At 36.0% G+C, this 26,539-nt stretch overlaps 1 protein-coding gene across 30 annotated transcripts in view; it reads left to right on the top strand.

The window, feature by feature from the left end:
- The window catches only part of LOC146004770 (uncharacterized), a 239,756-nt gene that overhangs the window by 47,247 nt on the left and 165,970 nt on the right, over positions 1-26,539 (top strand). The window contains exon 5 of one of the 30 annotated variants that reach the window (XM_083143756.1): positions 23,935-24,021. The exons of 25 other annotated variants lie outside the window; for them this stretch is intronic. In XM_083143756.1, coding sequence (XP_082999882.1) covers positions 23,935-24,021 — 87 coding nt within the window. Of the gene's footprint in view, positions 1-2,362; positions 2,862-7,300; positions 7,956-16,226; positions 16,911-17,780; positions 19,460-23,934; positions 24,022-26,539 lie in introns of those variants that run through there. 4 more of the 30 variants (XM_083143785.1, XM_083143781.1, XM_083143762.1 and 1 more) reach the window with 4 other exon arrangements.

Raw genomic sequence — 26,539 nt, 5'->3', positions numbered from 1 at the left:
TTTTTCTTCTGATACTGGATTTTTACGTGAATGTGTCTGCTTGGAACATTAAGGAACAATGATGAATAGTCCTGTTATTAGGATGTCAATTTTTAAGCCTGGTACCTTTTAACCAAATGTAAACACAACAACGATTTGAGAAAATTACTGTCTCACTGCGTATTTATATTGGAAACTGTGATAAGATTCTATGCATAGTGATTGGTCTGCTTTTTTATGGTATTGAACTTTGTTACTGCATTTACATAACATTCATATGCACTGGATTTTCCTAAGGGTATCTGTAACATAACTAGGAGTAAATTGCAATAACATTTTGTGCATAATTGTCAACTGTGCAACTCCATAATTGACTTAATTAATATTAATAAAAATCACGCAAAAGCTGAAAATACACCTGCACATTATACTATTTTTGTAAATTGTTTATAATCAAAATAATATTTAATGGTGTTGAAACATTGTACATAAAGTCGCTGTGCCAAAATTTTGTTAGCAGTAATTATGTTCTTGTGTGTGTGTAATTCCAGTTATGGTCTTCTCATGAATCACACCATCTACTATTGTAATTTTAGCATAATGGATGTTATAATTGTTAATTTTATAATATATTGTTATTGAAATGATCCAGCAGCAGTGAGGCTTTGCTGTTTATATGATTGTGTGCTGTGAAGTTATACTTTATCATTCAGGTCAATTCTGTAATAATTTCTGAGGTTACGAGCGGTAACGTCACTTGTACCCGAAGATAAGACTGGCATTAGCTCTTGAAAGCTCGGAAACTGTTCCAGAATTGACTTGGTCAATAGCCCGATATAATTTATTCATCAATAGTTAATCGAATCTGCATTTTATTTTTCCCCCATTTACTGAAAGCACCTAGGAGATGGTATAGTCTGGATCTTATGCATCATTGAATTTAAAAATGTCAAGATTGAAGCTCATTGAAATTGTCTGCGTATTGACAATTTTTTTGTATTGCATTGTATATGTAGCTTTTTCCTTAATAAAGCAACACCAGATGGTGTACAAACTTAGAAAGATCATTTTATGTAATCTTGATATACACGGCATAGAAATTGAAATATAATGTTTAAAATGTTTCACATATCTTGTTTGTCTCATGAGTGACCAAATGTTTAAAATGTTTCACATGTCTTGTTTGCATCATGAGTGACCAAACGATTCATATGGAAGAAAGCTAATGTGAATACTTTAATATCTCACAATGAAAATAATAAGTTTGAAAAAAAGTGGAAATGCAGTGTTTCAGTTTGTTCCATGTAGATCAAGATTAAATGCAAATGATAATTCTATCACATCACACTGTAGTGAACTTGACATATGACATGAAGATAGTTCATAATCTCCTTTCTAGATAATTATATATTGATGACAGCATATTGTCCGTTCAATTCACAGTCACATTTCTGAAGATTCTACGTGCGAGTCTCAGCCTAGGGACGGGTGATTTTCTTTCATCCTCATCACTGACTAGAGGTAGAAAAGCAACTTTATATAACAGAAAAATGGAATCTTTGCACCTGCTGTTTACCAGAATATGAAAAACTCAGTTTACAAAAATTGAAATGGCATTGTATTGTAATGTGCCATGATTATCAATAGTTAAAGAAAAGAAGAAAAAAAAAGTAAAGTGTTCCCTTGTGCATAGCACCACGCCATGAAGGCGTATAGGGGGTGTGGGGGTAACGCCCCACACTTTCTTGATCCGGTCGTGAGTGGGGGTGATGTGATCAGCATCACGCCCCTGACTGCCTTTACCCCCCAGGGTTTCCCCCAGGTACACATGTTATTCGACGCTGGGTGGGTGCTGGGGCCGCTTCCACCGTTAGAAAAGTTCCCAGATTCGAACCCAGAACTTTGAGCATGGTAGTCAGATGCGTTACCGACTGAGTATTCAATTTTGTTGTTGTTGTATCCATTTGTCCCATGATTTAAACGGATGTTGTATTTTTCACCTGAAGTAATCCTCATCTCTCATAGTCTCTTCATTCAGTTGTTTGTCTTCAACATTATTCTATATGAAAGGCTATCTACATATGGCATTGGGAAATTTGGGCTCGAGTTTTATATCTTGATCTTATTGTCTTAACTTCAGATTGGTCGCTGTTAAGTCTTTTCTGATTGCGAAAGAACGAACTAAATCTTAAAGCTCACCTTATTTACGTGTGGATAGGATGAGTGAAATCCATTTTTCCTGTGTTGTATCTGTGTTGTGACCAGTCCTGTATCGTGTCCTAAAATAACACCATGTCATTTTTTCCATTTGTTATTAATGACATGGATCTTGGTCGTTGTAGAGATAGTAACTCTTCTTCCTTCCTTTTCTTTGTTGTTGCAGAGATGTGGACTCAGTTTCCATTCCCGCGGACAACTTCTTCACACCATTATTCAAAGGAGTTTCAAAGCCTTGCATTCCAAGACAGCTTGGGTAAATTTTCATGTCCACGTTGCGATCGAAAATACTCTGTCAATTACACCTTAGAACGCCACCTTCGCTATGAATGTGGCGTGGAGAAACAGTTCGCTTGTCCTGTCTGCCTGAAGAAGTTTAGTCGACGTGACGTGATGAGGGCTCATCAGAAAAAGGCTGGTCATCTTCTCTCCCATTTAGAGACAATTGAACTGCCCGCTGATGTTGTGGGAACACTTTTTTCTGGGAAATAGTGCACTGTGAGGGACTCGAATAGTAATTGCTAGGGGAGCGAATTGAGTCAAAATTTGAATCAAATTTTTCAAAGTAGTTTTACGGCAGTATCTTCAGCTATGTTAGTATAATTTATTTCTTGTCTTGTTTTCACATACAGTGTTTAATAGTTCAATCCACTTTGAAAGTGTTAAATTACATGTTTTTAATGCATACACTTGCATAATGCTAATCAATGCACTTGTTGACCAACACAACAACATGCTGTTAGTTGCCTTTTGCAGTTCAGTTCTTTTTCTGCACATTTACCCAGCGGTGTGGTTCTTGCAAAGCTTCTCATTTTAAGTCAAGAATTTTGTGAACTTACCTTCTGTTATCTGTTAATATTTATTGTAGTATTTCTTTCTTGAACATGTTCTAAAATAAAAGTTGTCACAATTTAATACCTTTTTCTTAGGATGTCCTTTCTACATACAGGGTGTCTCATAAGTAATAGCGCAAACTGACACAGGTGAAAGTACACGATAATAGAAGCAAAAAAGTCTCAGTAAACATGGGTCTGTGAACGAGCCATTTTTGAGATAATCGTGAATGTGTGATTACAAGCCGCCACTGACTTCATTGTTTGTAAACGTCGTCCTAGTTGGTCAAATGCTAATAATACAGTAAGGTTCCCTTTTCACTACGCAGCACAACTGACGTGACTACCACAGTACGATTAGACTGTGTACTGATTGTATCCATCCTGTTTGATTACAACGCCACCTCTCGGAAATGTTCTGTTTTGTAAACAAAGAGCAAACCTCAGACCGCGCAACAAGTAAAGCACTCGGTGTTTACAAAATGTAATCAATGACTGCTTGTAACCACACATTCGCACACATTATTAGCATTTTGCCAACTAGGATGATGTTTACAAACAATGAAGTCAGTGGCGGCTTGTAATCACACATTCGCGATTATCTCGAAAATGGCTCATTTCCAGACCCATGTTTACTGAGACTTTTTTTTTTTTTGCTTCTATTATCGTGTAACTTTCACCTGTGTCAGTTTGCGCTATTACTTTTGAGACACCCTGTTTAGTTTAGATGCAAGAACCTATTTTTCTAGTGTTTCTAGGCCAAAATTTGTATATTTTACCATTCCAAAACATCATTTAGCACTTTCTTAATCATTCTACAAAGTAACTGCTGTAAGGTGAGATACATGCAGGCTATGAAGGTTGAGTTATTGAGACCACTACTACTTTATTTCTGATAACCTTATATTAAATAGCCAATTGTTTTTTTTTTTTTTTTTTGAAAATCCTGAAAACGATTGGAGCCATTGGCTAGGCTATTGATATCTCTTTCCTTGTGGACTTGCTATATCAGTGAATTGTAAAAATGGAGATTTAAGGAACATACCTTATAGATGTGAGTTTCACAGTCACTCTGACATTTCAGCTAAGAAACCTAGGCCTTCATCTGATGAGGATTGATGCTTTTTAGTTGAAACATTGAGTAACTGCAAAACTCGCCACCTTGGGCCCTGACTTTGGAGGGACGAAATCAAACTTGGGGCTTACCTTTCGGAGGCAGAATCAAACTAGGGACTTAACTTTCGGGGGCAGAATCAAACTTGGGACTTAACTTTTGAAGGCAGAATCAAACTTGGGGCTTAACTTGGGGGGGGGGGGGGCAGAATCAAACTTGGGACTTAACCTACGGGGGGGGGGACAGAATCAAACTTGGGACTTAACTTTCGGGAGCAGAATCAAACTTGGGACTTAACTTTCGGAGGCAGAATCAAACTTGGGACTTAACTTACGGGGGCAGAATCAAACTTGGGACTTAACTTTCGGGGGCAGAATCAAACTTGGGACTTAACTTTCGGGGACAGAATCAAACTTGGGATTTAACTTTTGGGGGCAGAATCAAACTTGGGACTTTAGGAGCCAGGATCAACAAATTGTCCATTCTGTAAAAAGTCCAGAACTATTTTACTAAGTAAGTTACATTGCGCAATCATAGAATATACTCTTCAATACTTGGCTACTCAGGTCCCAGGAGGTTAAGAAAAGTATCCTTAATTTTTAAATTTAGTAACCTTAATATTTGTTGCCCCTGCCAAGTTACGCCTATGAACGTAGTAACATGCCCACACAATTGTGAAGATATCGGAGATATTAAATATACATTTTGTTTATAATACCTACAGAATTACACCAAATATTTTGTTTCTAAAGCTCACGTTATCAATATGGAGATCTTGATAAACTTGTATATCAGCGATTCTCACATTTATGTAAATAATGCCTAAACAGCCAAATTAATACCATTATAAGAATGGATGAAACTACCGTATAAAGAAAATCCCAAGTTGTTTTGATATTCTAGCGACAGTTTATATCTTATATGCACAGCCATGAAAACAGGCAGATGGGCAGAATTTCGTTGGAATCACACATGGGAAAAGCAAAGCAGGAGCGGGACAAATGTCGCTGGTTCCTGGCCACTGTCTGGCAATGTCAAGCTGGCTGCACTGCTTAGTTCGAGCATCAGACCAACCTTTTTCTTGCCACGTTTTTGTCATCCTGGACCTTTCGAATAAATACTGTCAGTTTATATCACATGGATTACAAAGACCAACTTTGCAATGAGATCTTTCATTCTCATAAACCACCGAACACACGTGGTTGTGCTCCGACATTGCAACAGCATGAACTTCTACCACCTGCCTAATTTCATGGCCGTGCGTTCAGATGTATTTTCACTGTCTAATCTATTGGTGGTTGTCAGTTCAGTTCTGTGATCCAGAACTGCATATAAAACATACAACAGTAGAGAAAACTTTAAAAAAAATATTTGAGAAATTTACAAGTTAAGGCACACCATACCTTACGCATAATAAAAACTTTTTTCTAGAATTATACACAGATGATCAAATTATCTGAGCTACCACAACCTTCTTCCAACGTTTTGACTTATAACAAATATTTCTGTATTTTAATCCTTGAGGATAATCTGATATTTTCTGTGCGCGTGTGAAAATGAAGTTACTCGTGGCAAAAACTACACAATGTTTTACATTTATCTTGAGAAGTTAAATGCCTGCACGTTATGTGGATTTTGTGAAGCATTTCCTTGTATGCTGAATATTTGAGAACTCTTTCATTGTTAATATTAGTTTCCATAAAATTGATGGGAAATTAGTTTTTGTAAATATGTGCATATACATGTTATACCTTTGCTGCAAATAAACGATACAAATAGTCCTCATGCTTGATTTTGTACAGCACAAAATCATAACTTTATATTAGGAGATTTTGTCTACTAACTCATTTTTAATGTTACTGTTCTGCTAGTCGTATGAATTTGGTATTTTTTCATATAAGCATCTTGTATCTAACTTGTACTGATATTGCATATTTCTAGTATGGTACGTGTAAAACAATTGCTTTATCTTTGAAAGTTGATCACTAAAATTATTAGTGTGAAAAATTGATAAGTTTGATGCTAAAAGTGAACAATCTGATTTCCTAATACAAGTACTTTAAATCTGAAATTTGACTTTACTCAAAGGAATGCCTGCAAAATTTTCAAGTTGTGGGCCTTTTACTTCGGTGTAACGTGAAAGTAACTCAAATAATGTAATTCTGATGACACTCATTTTCTGTTGACCATGTTAACCCAATTCTAACATCCTTTACTTTACGTTTCTTTGATATATGTAAATAAAATGTTAGATCAGATAATTTAAGGATGGGTTGTGTAATCATGGTCAGTTTTGGGTTGTACCATCAACATGGTCTACAGTGATGTCGTTACAACCCAGAAGTGTCCTTGACTGTACAAGGAATAGCAATGAAAGAAGTCTGTACACACATCTGCTCTTAAATTCAGAATTACCGAGCTACAGAATAAAGTGTTCTCAAAAAGTATGATATGACAGTCATGAGGCATATAAAAGAAAATATTGCCAAGTAGAGGCCAGACAATGGAAGTTGATAAAAGTGGAATAATAACATCAGAATTACTCTTGGAGTATGCTGAATGCTTTGCAAACAAGTTGCATTCATGCTCTGTTTTCATGAACAACCTCTTGCCATTTGACTTTCTTAATTTTGTGATCTAACATTCCAGCACAGTAACAGTCATTGTGATTTTTCTGTCCAGTTTGTTAATCCAGTTATATATTAGCCCAGTCGTATCATTCCCAACATGGAACCTTTATTGACTGGAGTATGAATAAAACGTCACACTAGTACAATCTTGGGACACTTTTGAACTGTAATATCATCATGGATTTTTACAACTTAGAAGTCTTATTTTCTTCATTATCACAGTATTTGTTTCTTTGCTAACTGCGTACCATTTGACAGCAGCAGGAATCTTCAGTGGACTGTGGTTCATACCCCATTCTTAGTTGTAGCTTCATTAAGTAAACCTAAAATAAATGGCCAGTATCTCTGTTTTTTTGTGCTAAATGTGTGCGTGTGTGTGTTTACTTTTTCCATTGTTACCACATCCTGCATAGTCGTGGCATTTATACTCTGTATATGACAAATGAATAGTGAATTTTAAGACATTCTTTTATGCAATTTAGAGGCATGCAAGGAATATCTTAACTGGTATCTTTTTCAAATTTTAGTGCCTTTTGGCAAGGGTTTATCGTGGCGACGAGGAAGGCAGGTGTATGCTCGCTTCCAGACACTGGAGCTGGAGAAGGAGTTTCACTTCAACCATTATTTGCCACGTTGGCGAAGGGCTCAGATAGCACATACTCTCCACCTTACCGAAAAGCAGGTCACCGTGTGGTTTCAAAATCGACGAATCAAGCTCAAGAAGGAGTTAAGAGCCGTGAAAGAGATGAATGAACACACCAGAAGACATCTAGACATCCGAGATGAGCCGAAACAGAAAAGTGAAGATCGCGTGTTTAAAACTATAGGTTCTTCAGAAAAGAGTGATGTTCTGAAAAGTGGTGATCAACCCTTAAATTAAAACATGCGTTAGCTAGTCGCTGCCTGCTTAATGCACACTTCTTAAGGAAATTTGCCATAGTTTCAGTGCTTTATATGAAAGAACTGCTGCTTTTTACTTATCTCCAAATCAAAGATTGAACTATATATATTTTTCATATCTAGAATTATGTTATTGAAGAGTTTCAATATCCTTACTTTTTGTGTAAGTTATATATTTTGTAATTGTCAAAATATTGTCTGCTTTTTTAATGCTGAAGCATGCATGAAATCTAAAATTAGAACCAGCTAATATTTTATCATTATTTTCAAGTGAAACAGCTGTATTGATAGAGTAAATAGTGTCTTACTTGTGTAGTATTTTAGAGTTATTTTTTTAAAAAATAAATTATACATTGTAAGTTTAAAATTTAGAATAGAAAAATAAACTGCTAATTAATTTGCTAAACAGTTTCATTTCTAAGTCAATATTGTCCAGTAGTAAAGGAGGAATTCTTCTCCAATTGAGATCGCGAAATACAAGGCTCATCCAATATATAACTGGAAATATGTTGTAACAAATATTTATTACAAGCACCAAAGGAACTACAGTAGTATGTTACAACATACCCCCCCCCCCCCCTTTCCTAGTTCAATGCACCTACTCCAGCGCTTGATAGGGCACTGATTCCACAGGAAGAATAATCTTTTGGACGGGTGCGTAACCACTCGTGCACCACAGACTGGACTTTGGTGTTATTCTGGAACCTCGATCGACTTAGTGCATGTTTCAGTGGACCAAAGGTGTGGAAATCGAAAGGTGCAAGATCGGGTGAATATGGAGGGTTGGGTAAGCACTCAAACTTTAGGTACTCGATGGTAGACAATTGTCATGGAGCAAGAGCACACCAGTGGACACTGGACCACGTCGTCTCTGAACACACTTTTCTGAACCTCAGTATGTGATGACTGATATGGTGGGCTGATCCTACATTTATTTCCATCTGGGAAGCAATTTCACTGACAGTAATATGCCAGTTCTCCCATATCAAGTCCTCCACTTGAGTAATATTGCTTTCTGTGACTGCAGTGACAGAGTGACCTGGATGTGGATAATCTTCCACACTGGTTATGCCCTGTTTGAACTTATCAGCCCACTTGTACACTTATGATCGACTTATACAGTTGTCACCGTACTGTACTGTCATGTGGCGATGAATTTCTATCAGTTTCACACATTTACTCAACAAAAATCTCGCGACACTTCACTGCTCCAGCTTGGAGCACTCCTGCAAGAGTGCCACCATCTTGTCGAACTGTTTCCCCTTGTGTCCTGTCCTGTGCTAGAGGCAGGCAGGCCAGCCCCAGCTATAAATAGCTTACAGATGCCTTCACAAAATATCAAACATAACAATCACGGTCGTATTTTAGATTGTTTACACTACTATTCCGGTTATTTATTGAATGCACCTTGTATTTTGAGGGTAATTAACAGATTCTAATTCTGGTCTGTTGTGTCAAAATTAGTCTTAAGAATTTATGGAGTGAAGTTGATCTCAATACGTATGTTGTTACACTGCTGAAAAGTGCAGCACTGTTAAATTCAGTAGTACTTCTTTTAATTTATTATAATCAATTCCAGTAAGAAGGATTTTATCAAAACAAAAAGGAGAAAGCTTTTAAAGGGTGTCCCAAAAAGAACACAGGATTTAATAACGAAAAAAGATATAAACTCAAATTATCCACTGATAGGTACTTGTAAGAACAGTGCCACCAACCCAACTACAAGAAGACCATGCACAATTCAAATCTGGCATTTTTGTTGGGACACCCTTTACATACCTATGTATCGGAACTATTATTTAAAATACTAGATTCAGCTTTTGTGGGTTGAAGGACCATTTTGCTTATACCTCAGTATGCCTTCTTTTAGTGATGTAGGCCATAACAGAGCCGGAAGAGTAGAACACTACAAAGGCAGAGTTTCCAGGTTCGAATCCTGGTTAAGACATCATTGTGTTTGTTTTGTCCATTTCATCATCATCATCATCTACCCAAGAGATAGAACAGCATGAACAATACCGAAAATAGAAAGGAAGAGAGCTAGAATGTAAACATGGGTTAGAGAGTACAATAATGTTGCACAGTTGTGAGTTACAAATATATCCATGTTTCAATAAATGTCACTAATTTATAATGAATTTGCAATGTATCTTATGGTGTTGTTCTGTAGGATTTCAATATTGTGTCATCAGCAGTTTAACATACTCCTGGTGAAACTAATGTTTATTAAATCAAACATTGCAGTTCCGCAAAAACAAGACTACAATATAGTACATTGTAAATTTATTTAAATTTTATATGCATTCTTATAAACCAATCTTTATAACTCCACTACACCAAAACAGAAAAATGACCCTTTTAATTTACTATTTAATATAAACAGTACGTTCCTTGCTTATACAAGAGGTTAGGTTTCACAAACCTCATGTATCACGACTTCAACTTTGACGAGACATGCGTAAATGAAGAATTTTGGAACATTTTAGATTTATTAAGAAAACTATTCAGAGATTTTGCATGAAAATTAATGGATGCTCATGCTCCTTCACCTGACAAATTAAAATTGATTTCTAGTGCTAAAAATAATTAAAAAGGGAGGAAGGGATTTGTAAACCTTTTGTTTCACATTGGTACTGACAATCAAGAAAATATCCAATGATCTTGTGTTTTGTCACAAATACATAATTGGCCTCCTTGGAACTGATACAACAAACATAATTCATAGTACTGGTTTGTTTCAACATGCTACGACGTTGGGCGCCATATATTAATGCCACGTCCCGGAGAGGGTAGCATGAGTCTGGCTTAGGCCAGGGTAAAGCATGAGACACTCAGGGCTACCAAAAACTGAATGATAACTTATTTGAGGAAAAAACGAAAGGAAACAACTTGTTTAACCTACTACAGAAGGTACAATGCACCATATATTCTTAATTTTTCAGACTACATTCAATTTATATACATGATTGCATTTGAAACTAATCGGAATGTATCTACTGGAAGGCTTCTCCTTCTTCACTACGGAGGTGTGATGGACTTCTTCTTCTTCTTGACATCTGGTTATCGATGAGTGAAGACTACTTCCTCTTATATATATTTCTTCATATTGGGAATCCACAGGCTTCTTCTTATATGGACTAATGGCTTCTACTAGTCTTCTTCTTCTATTGGTTAATAGACTTCTTCTATGTACGAATTGGCTTCTATCAGACTTCTTCTTCTATATACTAATGAGCTTTTATTAGGCTTTTTCTTCTAAATAGGTGTGTGTGTGTGTGTGTATGTATATATATATATATATATCAGTGCGCGAAATTTTCGGTCGCCAGGTTGCCATTGGCGACCAAAAGTTTGGGGCTGGCGACTAGAATTTTGTTGTTTCAAATGTGTGTCAAACGCGCCCGAACATCTCAATCCAACATTCATACATGGTTTTGGAAAGCGAGCCGATTGAAAACCCCGTTTCCACTCAATGCCGACCCCATCTTACAAATTTATTTAATGTAGCATACTATGTAGCTAAACATGAGAAGCCATTTAAATACTTTGCAGATCTGCTGTGTTTGGCAGGACAATTAAGTGTGAGTGTTCTACCTAAGTATGGCAATGAAAAGCAATGAGGAGAAATTATTCATTTCATAGCTGACACTTTGAAGTTAGATCTAGTGGAGAAAATAAATAAAAGTACATACATCAGCCTTCTATTGATGGATCCACAGATAGATAGTCAGTCGAGCATGCAAATGTGTATGTTCGATACGTGGATGCAATTAATGGTCACATCAAAGAGAACATTTTAGGAGTAATAGAGCTCCCAAACGCTACTTCTGCTGGTCACTTCACAGCCATAACTGATTATTTAGATTGGGCAATAGGTTGAGAGTTTCAGACTGTTAGAGGAAACTTAATTAACAATGCAAAGGTGTACATCACAGAAAGATTGCAATCTATATCAACAGATGTGATTGCATCTCTGCATGTTTTAGACACCTTGGGTTGGCCTCCCAACGAAAATGTTCTTCAGTGTGGGATAGAAGAAATAAAGAAGCTCTACATGTACTTGAACCCGAGCCTTTATAATAAGAAAATGGATATTCTGTTAGCAGAGTGGACAGAATACAAACTTTTGTTTCCTTCTCTGACTTTGAATCAGATGCTGACGAAGATTCACAGTGAGGAGTGTTCAGCAAGATTCACCAATTTGCTCCAGATTTTGACATTTTGTGCTGTTTACCAGTGTGCACAGCATCATGTGAGAGAGGTTTCAGCTGTCACAACAGACTCAAGACTATTTACAGGAACTCTCTAAAGACTGAGATACTGGATGATTTGCTCAGAGTTTCCGTAAATGCCCCCCCACCCCCCGGTCAGTGTTTGGCCCACCAGTTGCGATTGATAAGTGGTACTTCAGTGCAGAACGACAGCGCTACATTAACATTAATTTCTAAGGTATGTTCTTTTTAATAATTGCTCATATTTTTATTATTTATCAATATAAAATAGTGGCGACCAAAGATTTTAGTCTGGCGACTGACCTCAAACTTGAAATTTCATGCCCTGATATATATATATATATATATATATATATATATATACAGGGTGGCTCAATAAGTCACTTAACACCCTCAGTACAAGGCCACTGCAGCGTGCAACATGGAAATTGTAATGACCAATCGTTATCAGGCCAAGGGGGAACCGCATTGACGCCACCCACACGGTCGACGGCCATCTTGATGTCCGCCATCTTGAATTCAACTTCAGAATTTTAAATGGGAAGGGGGTCGTGCGACATATCAAAATGCGCTAGAATTTCACGAGAAATGCAATGGTGAAGGTTTTTTCGACGTATCTTTAACCAGTAAAAAGTTATGACTGAATTCTTGTACCAATTTGCTTCTTTTCGAGGTGTTAGAAAAATGCCTTAAAATTTGTTTAGCGCTTCGGTAATGCATCGAGATCAAAGTGACGTCTATGGAGAGACGTTCGCATGCCATTGCACATTATTTTAATCGGATATATCCATGAAGAGCTGTGCATTATGAATGGTTGTCGCGAACAATTTACAGTGTGACGCTTCCATTGAATTAAAAGTCCTTCACAGTGACAAGGCTAATGTTTATGTTCATAAGGAAGTTCATAAACAGAATATTCGATGATTTTTATCTGATAACCCATTTTCGACAGATCAAAGCTGAATGGTTAGTGTTGGTAAGTTAATGGTGTGGCGTGCTGTGTGGAACACGATTGGTTAGTCAATTTTCCATCAACGGAACCTTAAATGCTTAGGGCTACTTGGATTTGTTAAATAAACAGTTTTTTTCATCCTTGCTTATGGAAGAAGGTACTTTTTACAGAGTTTTTCAATAGGGAAGAACACCAGAACACTTATGGGAACGTTATGAACCAGTTTTTGTCCAAAGTTAGTTATCAGATGACAAGGGTCACATATTCTGTTTATAAACTTCCTTATGAACATAAACATTAGCCTTGTCACTGTGAAGGACTTTTAATTCAATGAAGCGTCACACTGTAAATTGTTCGCGACAACCATTCATAATGCACAGCTCTTCATGGATGTATCCGATTAAAATAATGTGCAATGGCATGCGAACGTCTCTCCATAGACGTCACTTTGAACTCGATGCATTACCGAACCGCTAAACAAATTTTAAGCCATTTTTCTAACACCTCGAAAAGGAGCAAATTGGTACAAGAATTCAGTCATAACTTTTTACTGGTTAAAGATACGTCGAAAAAACCTTCACCATTGCATTTCTCGTGAAATTCTAGCCCATTTTGATATGTCGCACGACCCCCTTCCCATTTAAAATTCTGAAGTTGAATTCAAGATGGCGGACATCAAGATGGCCGTCGACCGTGTGGGTGGCATCAATGTGGTTCCCCCTTGGCCTGATAACGATTGGTCATCACCATTTCCATGTTGCGTGCTGCAGTGGCCTTGTACTGAGGGTGTTAAGTGACTTATTGAGCCACCCTGTATATTCTTTCGTACATGAGATTCTACAGGCTTCTTCTTCTATGGACTCCTAGGCTTTTTCATATATATACTTATTCTTCTAATGGGTATATTTCTTATTTACAAATTTCTATATACAAATTCCTTCATCTATCCAACTTTCTTCCTTGGATTGCCAGCCTCTTCAACTTTTGGCTAATGTCTCGAATGGAATATAATAGTAATTTGGGTCGCTCCTTGCTGCGCCACCGCCTAATACAAGCAGAGAAAGGGGTTAATCAAAACTCACCTTGATCCGGGTCTGCAATATATGTGCCTACATGGAAGTGCTTGGGGGCTGCTACAGAGTTGGCGCCACACTGGGGAAACAACCAGAATGTTTAGCAGAAAAACTCGTTCCTGCTAGAACGATAGAGATATAAAATCTTAATCATTTCTTTCTTTCTCCATTATTAAGCTAAGTTCATAAGTTTAGGTAAACGCAATTAGTTTCAGCATTCCTAAACACTTTCATTCAATTCCCCGTGACAAACATCAGTGGATCTGATGATGTTGATGAGAAGTTTGTAAAACTCTGCCTGTTGTAAAATGAAGGAATGTGCCGTTTGTAACAAACAGTGAATAATAATTTATTTTTCAACACAAAGCATAATCATCATTTGTTACCTTATAAACAATATTAATTCTGAAAATAGAAAAAGTGGTAGTGGACTTTGGTCTATAATAAAATTCTGGAAGAGAAAAATAGATCTTATTTGAATCTCATCCCAAACATTCATAGCCACCCACCTCAGTAGCCAAAGTGACTCGATCTTGCCCTTGTAACCTCCAGGTTTGAGTCCTGGCCTGAGTGGGGGTGTTTGTGAATGTATCCTCATTGTCATGATTAGAGTGAAGTCAATTAAGAAATAGATATGCAGGAAATAGACTTATGGTAGGAAAATATATATAGGGCTTTCCAATAAGAATGATATGATTTTACAATGAAATAAAATAAAAACTATTTCAGATACAACCAAACTTTTTATATTATTTTGAAGCATAGTTTATTGCATTACGTTTTGAATAACACATCATTTAAGTGTCCACTTCGACTTCGTGCACACGAGTGAATTCGATGAACCCAATTTTCGATGACATTGTTCAATAACTCGGGGCCTAATGTCACGAATGCAGTGTTCGATGTTCAATCTTAATGCATCAAGGGTTTGTGGTCTGTTTGCATACACTATAGATTTCAAATAACCCCAAGAGAAGCAGTCTAAAGGAGTGTAATCACAACTTCTTGGAGGCCAACTAACATTTGCATTTCTTGAAATTATCCTTTCACCAAACTGTTCTTGCAATACGTCAATAGTGGTAATAGCAATGTGACATGTGGCAACGTCTTGTTGAAACCACATGTCCTCCAAATCAATTTCATCTAAATTTGGCCACAAAAAAATATGTTAACATCAATCGGTACCGCTCACCAGTCACTGTAACTGCATCTCATACCTCGCTTTGGAAAAAATAAAATGGTGTAATGATGCCACCATGCCATAAACCACACCATACAGTGACCTTTTGCGGATGCAAGGGCTTCTCGTGAATCTCTTGCGGATTGTTTTCACACCAAAAATGACAATTTTGTTTGTTAACATATCCACTTTACCAGAAATAAGCTTATCTGAGAAGATATTTCTTTGCCCAAAATTATACTTGTTTTCAACTTCAATAGAATGTCTATTTTCATAAATTTTTTCGATAACAACCAAACTTTTTTGAAGTGTGTATTTAGCCATGATAAATTGTCACAGTATACTAAACACAAATGACAACTAGTGACAGTTATAACATTTGAAGCATATTTGTTTAAACACTAAAATAACACAAACAGCTACGATGAAAAACACTTAGAAGTTCTTGTGCGTTATTTTAACAAATATGTTGCCGGCACGTGACGTAAGAAGTTTTCTACTGTCATATTTGAAGCATAGTTATCAGTTCATTTCAAAATCATATCATTCTTGTTGGAAAACCCTTTTTATATTTATTTATAATCTTTAAAATTAACAATTTTACTGATCAATCTAAAAATAACTTAATTTACTAGTGCAAAATTGTCATTTTTTTATTGTTATGGATATAAACGTACAATTTGTATGCCATAGTTTTGTAAAGAATGTCTAAATACCCAGTTACTTTTTCAAAGCAAAACTCATTTGTCACCTGGTTATATACATTAATTAAGAACTTAATGAATATTTCTTGTTCTTCAATGAACATTAGCAGGTTTAAACCGGATCGATATACATTATAGCAGTTCTTTATTGGTATTGGCAAAAAAAAAATATTACTCTATCCCTACTTTAGAATGTTAAAATTTGGCGTATTGACACAGTTCTTCGAAACAAATTTTTGAAACAAGAAAATAATGTTCCTGAAACATCCAGAATCCTTATTAAAAGTTGCTGATCTTTTTGTTGATTTATAATGTGTCTGGAAACACCCTGCACATTCTATCATTGTGACAATTTGGGTGTTAGGGAAGGTAGCCAGGCTCCAGTCAGTAACCGACCATCTCCTTCTTTCAGGGTCGGACCTGTTCGGAGATGCTGCCTTCCCTCTACCCTTTGACACAGCAAGTGGTTCATTTGTCGCATTGGATACGAGAAATCCTTTCAATAGCCAGCAAGTGAAACGTCAGTTTCGTTGCCCACGCTGCAATCGACAATACTGTGTGTATCGTTCCCTGTGGAGGCATATGAAATTTGAATGTGGAGTCGAACCTCAGTTTCCGTGTAGTTTTTGTGGAATACGATTCAAACACAAATCCCAGCTCAAGATACATGTTGTTAGCAAGCATTCTGAGAGAGAAAAGGAAGAATTTCTAAATTATTTGTCTTGAACATTCAGTAGTGGAACATTAATGTGTGTCCTAGTAACTCTGCCATGTTGACATGTACTTTCCATAATGGAAAACAGTTGATAAATGGAGATCATTGGTTTCTTTGAATTAATCATGATGATACTGGTTTTGAATTTTAATTGGTTAGGCCTATATATTGTTACAAGGTTAAAATTGGTTCTTTCCTCGTGACAGCAAAAACTAGAAAATGCCCCACAATACATGTTTTTGAACATTGCATTTTTTATTTAACTCTATGTGAAGTTATTGCAAGCTGTGTACATCCTGATTATGTAGTGTCAGGATTTGTTGCAGTTAATTGGAATAAAATACATTCTGTAAATTAAAAAGGAACCTTTCATCATAGCCCAACATTAATATTCGTAAGTTTTGATATTTGTAGAGATTTACATGTTTGTAATTTTCATTAACGAATATAAATTATTTTGAAAATCGAAAAGGATATATAGTTGATAATGTTTGAACTATGACTGAAGTGTTATGATAAACAGAACAATAAATAGCAAGTATGGTTGTTTTGAAATGTGTATAGCTGGTTTATGTTAACTTCAGTAATGGAAATTGGTTAGTAAAAATAGTCCGTAACTTGTACCAACTATTGGAAGTTCCGACCTTAAGCTCTTGACTCATAAGAAGGAAAGTTTATTGCATTAGTGATTATAAACTGTATGTTCCGTGCGGTTTTTATTGAATATTACTATTTCATTTGTATCCTTTGGATAATCGGTTCATAAATATTGCATTCCTAGCAAAGCATTTGGCAAATACTGCCTTCAGTACTGATGTCAAGTAAGTGTGAAGCCGTACATCAACATTATCTCCAATGCACAGTGAAGATAATATTAGTAAAAGTGTATGCATAATGGTCAGTTTAAAAAAATGAGCTCTACTTATAAGGTTTTTTTCTTATGATTCAGCAGTAGGATGAAAGTAACTAACATAGTTTCATAAAATTGAACAATTTAAAACCAATTTATCACATACAAATACTGACTTTCTTCATTCTCTGTCTCTCTCTCATTTTTTAAAAAGTAACCACCAGCGTCCAAAGTGCTCTAACTGTGGTACTAGAAAGACTAAAGACACTTGCGTCAAGTGGTTGCGGAGTTATAATTTTAAGCAGTCATACTTAGCATGGTGAAAAATGATAGCCTAATTATTCTCATTCACTGAAATTTGCATTTCACCTGAAAAACGGCTCATTCTTGCCTCTTTGCAGGCGAGATGATGTTCGAGTTTGTGGATTGGACAGAGGCCGGATTACCACCACCTCCCCCTCTGTTCCCCCCACCACCCTATACTCAGCAGACTCCGCCCGTGCCTTACGGACCTCACAAATGTCCAAAGTGCGGACGTGGATACAAATTCCGTTACACACTGAACAGGCACATGAGGTACGAGTGTGGCACGGAGAAAATGTTCAAATGTCGCTTCTGCAAGAAGGGCATCACGAGGAGAGACAAGCTGAAGCAGCACGAATTAATCCACTGGGGTCGCCTCCCATATCAGTGATGACACGCTAAGATGAGTGATGCATAAAATCTTGAGATAATGTACGAGGGTGGATCGAAACTTCCTGGAAATGTGCCCATGTAGTTGGAGGTCGAATATGGCAACTCTTCTTCAGTGAGTGGTACCTGGCAACTCTGCAAGTATCATTTTGATTTTGGGTCATATGCAGATACACAACTCTCGTTGATAACACTTTTTCCCTAGAAGCTATGCTCTCTTGTGAACTGATGAGGCTGTTCATTTAGCTGCAATTATCACCTAGCACCTAGCATTGTTCTGTAGGTGCATTCAACGTACATTTATCTAACATCATACCGGGTGGGCCAAAATTTACTTGTTGAATAGTGAACTAAAATGATTAAATAGTTATAACTATATATAAAAAAATATTTTGAAATTGTTTACTTCTGTATTGATAGTTTGCTGAAAGCAGTCTGGAATGATCCCAAATACTGTTTCAATCAGCATGATGAGAGTGTCTTCAAAGCTTTTCCAATGTCTTCAAGTCCTCAAATCTTTTTGTTTTCTAACATGAACTTTACCAAATAGGAAATATTGTGTGAGGTCTGATGGCCGAGGTTGCATTTCTATTTACCTTTACCTTCCTTGGCAAGGAACACTTCATCATAGTAATGCTTAGCTGTGCCATAGTGTGGCCGAGCTTCATCTTGTTGAAAGTAAATATTGAAATTAAGTAGTTCATGTGTCAAACAGGATTTATGATCAAATGGAAATTGATATGGATAGTGACTTTTGGGTGATCTTGTATATATCCAGACTGGAACAATGCAGTTATATCTCAAAGTGCAACAGCAAAGCACAGTGTTGCCACATACTGCTCATTGAGAAGGGTTGCCACATCTCACCCACAATTGCATTATTACGGGACTTTTTGGACCCCTTCATATATTGCAATTAATCTAGTGATCAGGAATGCACCATGTTTAAATACATATATTGTGTGTGAGAGACAGATTTCAGAAAGTGATTGTGTTGAGTATTTTGTTAATTTTTTAATAACAGACGTTTAATGTTAAGGGTCAGCTTTAACTGGACACACTGCAGTGTTGATACAATCTGCTGCAAGAACTTTTTTGGGATTTTTAAAGAATTTATTTGCTTTGTAACTTTTGAAGTAAGTGCCTGATAAACAAAAAGTCTTCTAAACAATTCTTGAAGCTTTCCTGGCGGCGAATACTGAAGAGGTTTTCTTGGGCAATCAGTTGAAGTCATCTTCAATCCCTGAAGATGAGAGTGACGTTAGCTTGTGAAAGCTCGGAAGCCTGTCCGGAAATCACCTGGTTGATTACCCAAGAAAACCTCTTCCAAGAAGTCTTCTGTTGTTGAGTAATTTCATTTGAGTATTATAGGGTGATTGTGCAAGATTCTACTATTTCCCCCTCCTGTTTCTCCTATTTAGGTTGTGTTCATTGTACACAATTGTTGAGAATATACATATATATCTAATAAATTGTTTTTGTTTTTTACCTACCTTTTTCGTCAATTACAATGAGAATATCATTCAGTGGTTTGAAATTATCACCAACCTATATGGCAAAGTGGCTGTCACAGCATGTAACGATGCCAGGGGTCCCAGGTTCCAATCCCAGCCTGGGCAAGGGTGTTCTCTGTGAGTGTCCTTTCATCATATGAAGGGTACAGGGGAAAAAAGATGAATGTCACAAAATCACAAAAATTGATATTTTGCTTCCTTGATATTAAAGGCAGTCCACACTAACGGTTAAAATGTCAAAACAGGCTAAAAGTGCTGAGAGAGACATATTTAATGAAGGTTTAAAAAAACGTGTGCAGGGGAAAAACGATAGATGTCCTAGGTTTACAGGGCAAAACTGATGATTGTCCATCCATTGTGTAGGAATAGATCGTCGTGTGCGATACGGACTCATTGCGCAATATAACAACAACAGCCTTTACTTAACAGACGTATTGTCGTCTCAGTTCTGACATTGTCAGTTTGAATACAGGTTTTGTTCGTTTCACAGTGTTCGCCATGAGTGACTCAGAAGTGGATGATAACTTTGGGAGAACAACATCTTGGAAGGGTGAGTGATGTTAGAAAGAAAATGCTGTCTAGTACTCATGAAACAGGGACAGACTGCAAGTGCTCTCGTTTGAAATGCTTTGCGGTGATACCTCCTACAGAAAGAAATAACATAATTGTGCAATTTAATAGAATGGACAATTATAATTCACAAAACTGTTATCTAGGGGGTTTAATTATTGTTAATGATGTTTCACGAAGAAGGCCAAGACAAAATCAGGATGACGCCAATTTACATACACATTCATACAGTTACAAAGTCCGGTTACTTAGAGGTGGAGTAATGGCTGAGTTACCTTTTTGTTACAAGGCATCCGTGAGCTTCAGATTGTACTCACTCAACCAACTCAAGTTGTAACATTACTACACTGGAACACACAATAACGGCGCTTGGTCTTCAAGTGTGACAACACTTGAAAAATGCAAGAGAAACATCCAGCCTTATTTAGAAGAAGCTGAATTTGTGTATCCATCAAGGAAATATGATATGGCACTTCCAATTTATCTTGAAAAATATAAAGACTTGCAAGACTTGAAGAAATTCTGTGGACAATATGCAAGAAGGTTCTAAGAAGAACTTCCTCATAGTGACAAATAAGTGACTTTATGAATTTGCATTTTGTTCGTGTATTTCACAAAGCATTCATATTCTTTATTGAGGTATTTACAATTCAAATGGACATTCATCTTTCTTTGCTTTTTTTTCTGTGCGAATAATGGACATTCATCATTTTTCACCTGCAAAATGTGCATTAAGAACGAATTTTGCCAAAAATGTGTTCTTCGTCTTTACATTATTAGACACACTGTTATATCATTAGTTAAACAATATAATGCTTCAGATTATGTAAAAATTTCATACAGTGCTAAGCCATATTGTAGATGTAAGAGCATTTCAAACATTAAAATTCATTTAACTCCATTCAAGTTTCTTGTGACATTCATCTTTTTTCCCCTGTACCCTTCATATGTAGAACTCATTCTCATCTTTGCGAATTAGCCAAGAGTGGCAGAAAAGCAAAGTAAAATAAACTAAATCAATCACAAATAAATAATTCAGTTAGGATTGAAGTATGTGTTCAAGATTTTACAAAAGCAGAGTAATTTCTGATTAAAAACATTTATAGTAGCTGGTTGTTCAATGTCCCAATGGTTATTACAGTAGGATAAGTGTATACTTATTTTTAAATGTTGTCATTGTGGATCTGAAATACGTGTGAAACTTGACGCTCTGAATAACGGTTACAAATGCTGATTGAAGTATGAAGCAGATTTAATATGATTTGGCAGATGATTCTTTTGGAACATGAACCTTGATATATTCATTAATTTTCTAATTTGTACACCCAACAGTTGAATATTAATTAAAATATTAATATTTTCTATAACAACATGTTAAAATGAACACTATTGAGTGTAATTTTATTTTTGCTAAATTTGTTGGATAACCGAGTACAATGCCTTTCCTTAGTTCACACATTTCTTCACTATCTGTTAAAAGCTAACCCATCACAATAGCTGAACAAGCACCCATGTGATCTCTATTCTTAATTTCCTAAATGTACTCTGCAAAATACAGTTATTCTTTGAATCCCTGTAAGAGTTCAGGGTTGGAATTTGATATCAAAATTGTTTTTTAATAAGTATTTCAAGAGTTTTACAATGAATAAAACAATCCTTGCCCTTTTGCAGGCAGTATGGGTTTCGGAACAGAGCATCAGGAATGGGCTTTTGCAGCCTGCCCTCCATCTCTTTCTAATTCAGTCCCATCTGCCGATGCGAGTGGAATGCACTACTGCCCTAGATGTGGTCGTAACTACAAGTTTAGGTATACCTTGAATCGCCACCTGAGGTACGAGTGTGGCTTAGCGAAAAGTTTTCAGTGTCACATGTGCAACAAAAGGTTTTCAAGGCAGGACACGCTTAGGGAACATGAACAGATACACAGAATGAGGCTCCATAGTGATGAAATTATTTTTTAAGATGTACATGGTGAAGCAAAGCTTCCTTTGTGCTCATACTTGTCTAATTTGTCTGCTAGTGTGGTGAAGCTGTTCTTTATTTGAAGGGATCTTTATTTATGCGTTGTAGGGACCACATGATTATGAAATATAATTATTTTTAAGTGCATTTCAAAGTTTCAGTGAGGGTAATTCAAAATGTGTTATAAACTAGGCTGAGTTGTTATTAACAACCTTTCAAAAAACATACAATTGTATTGAGTTGCTGGAAACAATAAATTTTTCGTGTCAAATTTTGATTTATTGTTGCAGACTCAACTTGAAGACATTTGAGGTTTGTTTTGTGTTTATAAACAATACACAATGATAATTAACAAGTTATATATACAATAGTCACTTCTTGGGTATTTTTCATACCATAGATGTCTTACCCATGTCTTAATGAGTTGTAATTTTGTTATTTGACTCTGACAATGGCTTCATAACAGGATTCTAAGAAAATGAAGTGAATGTCATGCCACATGTCATGAACATTCTAAATAGGAGAACGACTTGCGTAACAATGTTGCACCTAAACTTGTATCCTAATTTTGGAACCTACTTCAACAGAGGTAGGGAAGGAATAAGCTCCAGGGTATAATTTTCTGTTCTAACTTAAATTGTGTATTGTTTGACACTGTGATGTGAAGCAATATACACATGCCTAATAATAGTAATTCCGAAAATAAAATTTTGAAGGTGAAACTAGCTCAGTTGGAAGCACTGTGGAGGCTTGAAAGGGTATTCTTTCTCCATATAGTCCCGATACTTGTTCAAGTGTTTATTGCACGGATGTCCAGTCATAGAACAAATCCATGTCAAGTCTATGCTGAAGGTCACCATCAATTGCAGAAAAATGCTCTTTATTTTTCAGTTCTGAAGAGATAATGATGATGCTCAGTTAATTGCTTCCTCTGTTGTCCAGATATTCACAATAGTGTAATAGGCTTATGTAGCAATAAAAACTATTGCAAATACCTAGACAACCATGGCAAAAGCAAAGCACACAAAGATACACATGAATGCTCTAGAAGGAGTTCTAAGCTGATGTAATTTTTCAGGTTTTGAACATCATAGCAGTTGTTTGAAAGGAGGGAAGTTTCGAAAACATCTTCGCTGTCTTTGGCCATACCTTCAGCTGAGCCATGTGTCATGTAGTTGATTCAGAACATATACTCAGAAATGCGAGTCTTTTGCATTATTACAGAGCAAGAAAATGCCTTGACAATATTTTTTCTAGCAATACAAGGTTTTTAAGCAAACCTGGATCATACCTACATGTGGGAGGGGAATGAGAGCATTTATATACAGCTCCTATGATAATGTTCATAGTATTCACACACTTTTAAATTTTATCTTGCCCTTTTTGGAATTATATTTTGTATTGCACAGTAAAGCAATTATCTGTGGATTTGAAATAGTTTTTATTTTTAAACTAATCATTTATCAATTGAATGTTTTTCAGTAATATTTTATTTCATTGCCATCACTAGTGTATTCCATCTTGATAATCTCAGAAGGAAACTCTCCTTTTGTGTATAAGTGTAATGATGATCTGATCAAGCATCATAGAAAATCAAGGATTTACTTTGGTCTGGAACATCAAGTCTTAACCACATGTTTTAATAAATGCAGTATTTGCAGCTAATTATGAACATGATGTTTAAAAACATGTAATGTGCAAGTAATATATAAGTAAAAGAAGTATAAAACTTGAAATGCTTTATTATGTCTGGAATCTTGAATTGCTGCGGAGATTAGAGAGTGCTTAAAGCAGCTGCGTTCTTGCCTCTTTGCAGTAAACATGGTGGATCCCAGACAAGATTTCCAGTACTGGACTGAAAGCCTGCTTTACGCACAGCCTTCTGACGAAGCGTTTCCGTGTGGTGAGAACAGTTTCATCTGCCCGAAATGTGGGCGTTCTTACAAATTCAGAAAATCCCTTAATCGTCACATTCGGTATGAGTGTGGTGTGGAGAGAATGTTCCAATGTAGATTTTGCAGTAGAATGTTTGCCAGGAGAGACAAGCTAAGGCAGCATGAAGCCACACACTTAGTGCGGCAGGAAACTGGGGAATAACTATCTTTATTTTTTTTATTTTTTCATATTATTTGTCAACTTTTCAGACTTTGTATCTAAGCAGGACTTTTGTAGGAGAAGGAGTTAGTTACCTAAATTGGACATTATAAATGGATGCATTTAATTCTCAATTTTTAGTGCATTATTATATTAAAAATAGTGCTACTTCCAAATGTGTTAGGAAATTATAATAGCGTTCTGTGAAGGAGTTATGGCTAAAAAGAAGCGTGGGGTGGGAAGTGTAATGTTGGTTCTATTTGAATCTGAGCAAATGTCTTATGCAATTATTTGATTAGTGTGGCTGGATGCAAGAAGAAACTGCTGTGATATTGGTCAAAGAATGTGCCTTTTTTAACAATGAACTGAATAAGAATTGTAGAAGGTGTTTCAGTGTTACATAAGAATATTTCTCTGTGAATACAGAAAAGTCTTCATACGAAAACTGTGAATTTTCTTCCCAAATACTGGCCGAGTTTCTGCTATTCTGGCACTTGTGCTACATTCCTTTGTCTTGCACATAGCATCCAGTTGTCTGTATCCAATGCAAGGTCCAGGATCTATGTTGAATTTGTTTCCACATTTCAATATCTTCCATAATATTAGTTCAATTTTTCGTCAGAGGATGCAGTTAAGTGTGATAATTTATGTCTACTTATAGAGAACAGCGCAAATTAATTGCATCCTGTATGATATAAGTGGTATTGCAAATGGAAGTGATAAGATTTATTACCTCTCATTATTTTCGAAATATTGCAAACAGTTTTGTGAAGTTTGTGAACTTCGTATAAACAAATACATTTTATAAAACCATCTCATTTTGATTGATTTTCTTTTATTTTACTTCACTTTTTGTGCCACTTTGCTCTTTTGAGAAGATGGTGATGAGTGATAACATGATGAAATTGATGAATGGACACTCACAAACATCCACGCCCAGGCCGGGATTCGAACCTGGTATCCCTGGTGTGTAGCATGATGTGCACCTAATTTTGTTCATAACCATTGTATAATTAGCAAATACTTGTTTATTGAATAACAAAGCATTGAAGAGTTTTGGTCAATGTATGAGAATCGTGAAATAGGAAGCTATTATTATTTTAGTTTATAACTAATACTTCCATGTAAGGGGAGGGAGTGTATACATATCATGTGTTTACATATAACATATACAAATATTTTAAACTCAAACTTTTTTAAAATAAATTACATTTTAAGTAAGCCTCCCTCCCCCAATTTCCCCCTGAAAGCCTCCTGTTACGCTCCTCTGAGGAGACCCAACAAATCTTGACACTATTGGATACAGGAAACCGAGAGCATGATTGGATGATAAACAGTGTCCGTGTAATGTGTGCCGATACAATGTTTGAAGAAGGAAGCTTCTTAAAATTTTATACCAGATTATGGTGATGCAGAAATTTGGAATAAAGTTTCGGTGTAAATCTTAGATCTTTTAAAAAGTACGGATTGATTTTTGCAGTAGCATTATTGAAATTCTTTTTTGCATTGTGAGGTTCATCTATTTTTATGAGAGTTAGGATAAATCTTGTGATGAGAATAAGCTATCGATTCAACACTTTATGATCGCTCAGAAGAGCAAAATTGTTTCTAGCATGTTTGAAATTTCAAAGAAAGTAATGAATTATGGTGACACATGGATATGTGTGATTTTTTGTAATTCAGTGGATTGTAGATTATTTTCTTCAATAAAGGATCATGTTTTCAATGTAACAGTTGTTTTATTTCCTAACTTAAGAGTTAAAACGATTCTAAAACCTTTCCCTATTGTAGAATAAAAGTAATATGTGATCTAATTTGTTAATGTGAATCTAGATTTTATCCGAAACTATTTTGGTTCTTGAACAAATACTTAGCCAATGTTATATGTTGGAAAGTATAGATTGTTTAAGACCTGTATGTGTTGTTGCAGATTTTGTTTACTTTTCTTTGTGTGCTTAGTTTTATTTACCAGTAACATAACCAGTTGTTGAACAAATATCTATTCTATGCATTGTCATGTGTTGAAAGGTACAGATTGTTTGTTCTTACCCTTATTTGTTGCAAAAGTTTAAAAATAACAAATTTGTTGACTTTTGATTGTTTATCTTGTATTTATCATTAAGATCATCAAATGTGGTGAAAGGTGTCAGTGAGAAGAAAAGTAATTTTTATTGTCCTTTTTTTTTTGTGAAAAGTACTAAGATTTTTCTTCCGGAAATGTGGGGAAAAATAGTAGTTTTATTATTTTAAAGGCAAAATGGACCGTTTAGAGATATCACTTTGAAAATGAATTTGGGTTTACTTTGGTAGAGCTGTTTGTCATTAGA

This window comes from Lepisma saccharinum, chromosome 22, assembly GCF_977018435.1.
Source record: "Lepisma saccharinum chromosome 22, izLepSacc3.1, whole genome shotgun sequence".
Lineage (NCBI taxonomy): Eukaryota > Metazoa > Arthropoda > Insecta > Zygentoma > Lepismatidae > Lepisma > Lepisma saccharinum.
This window is presented reverse-complemented; position numbering and strand designations above follow the sequence as displayed.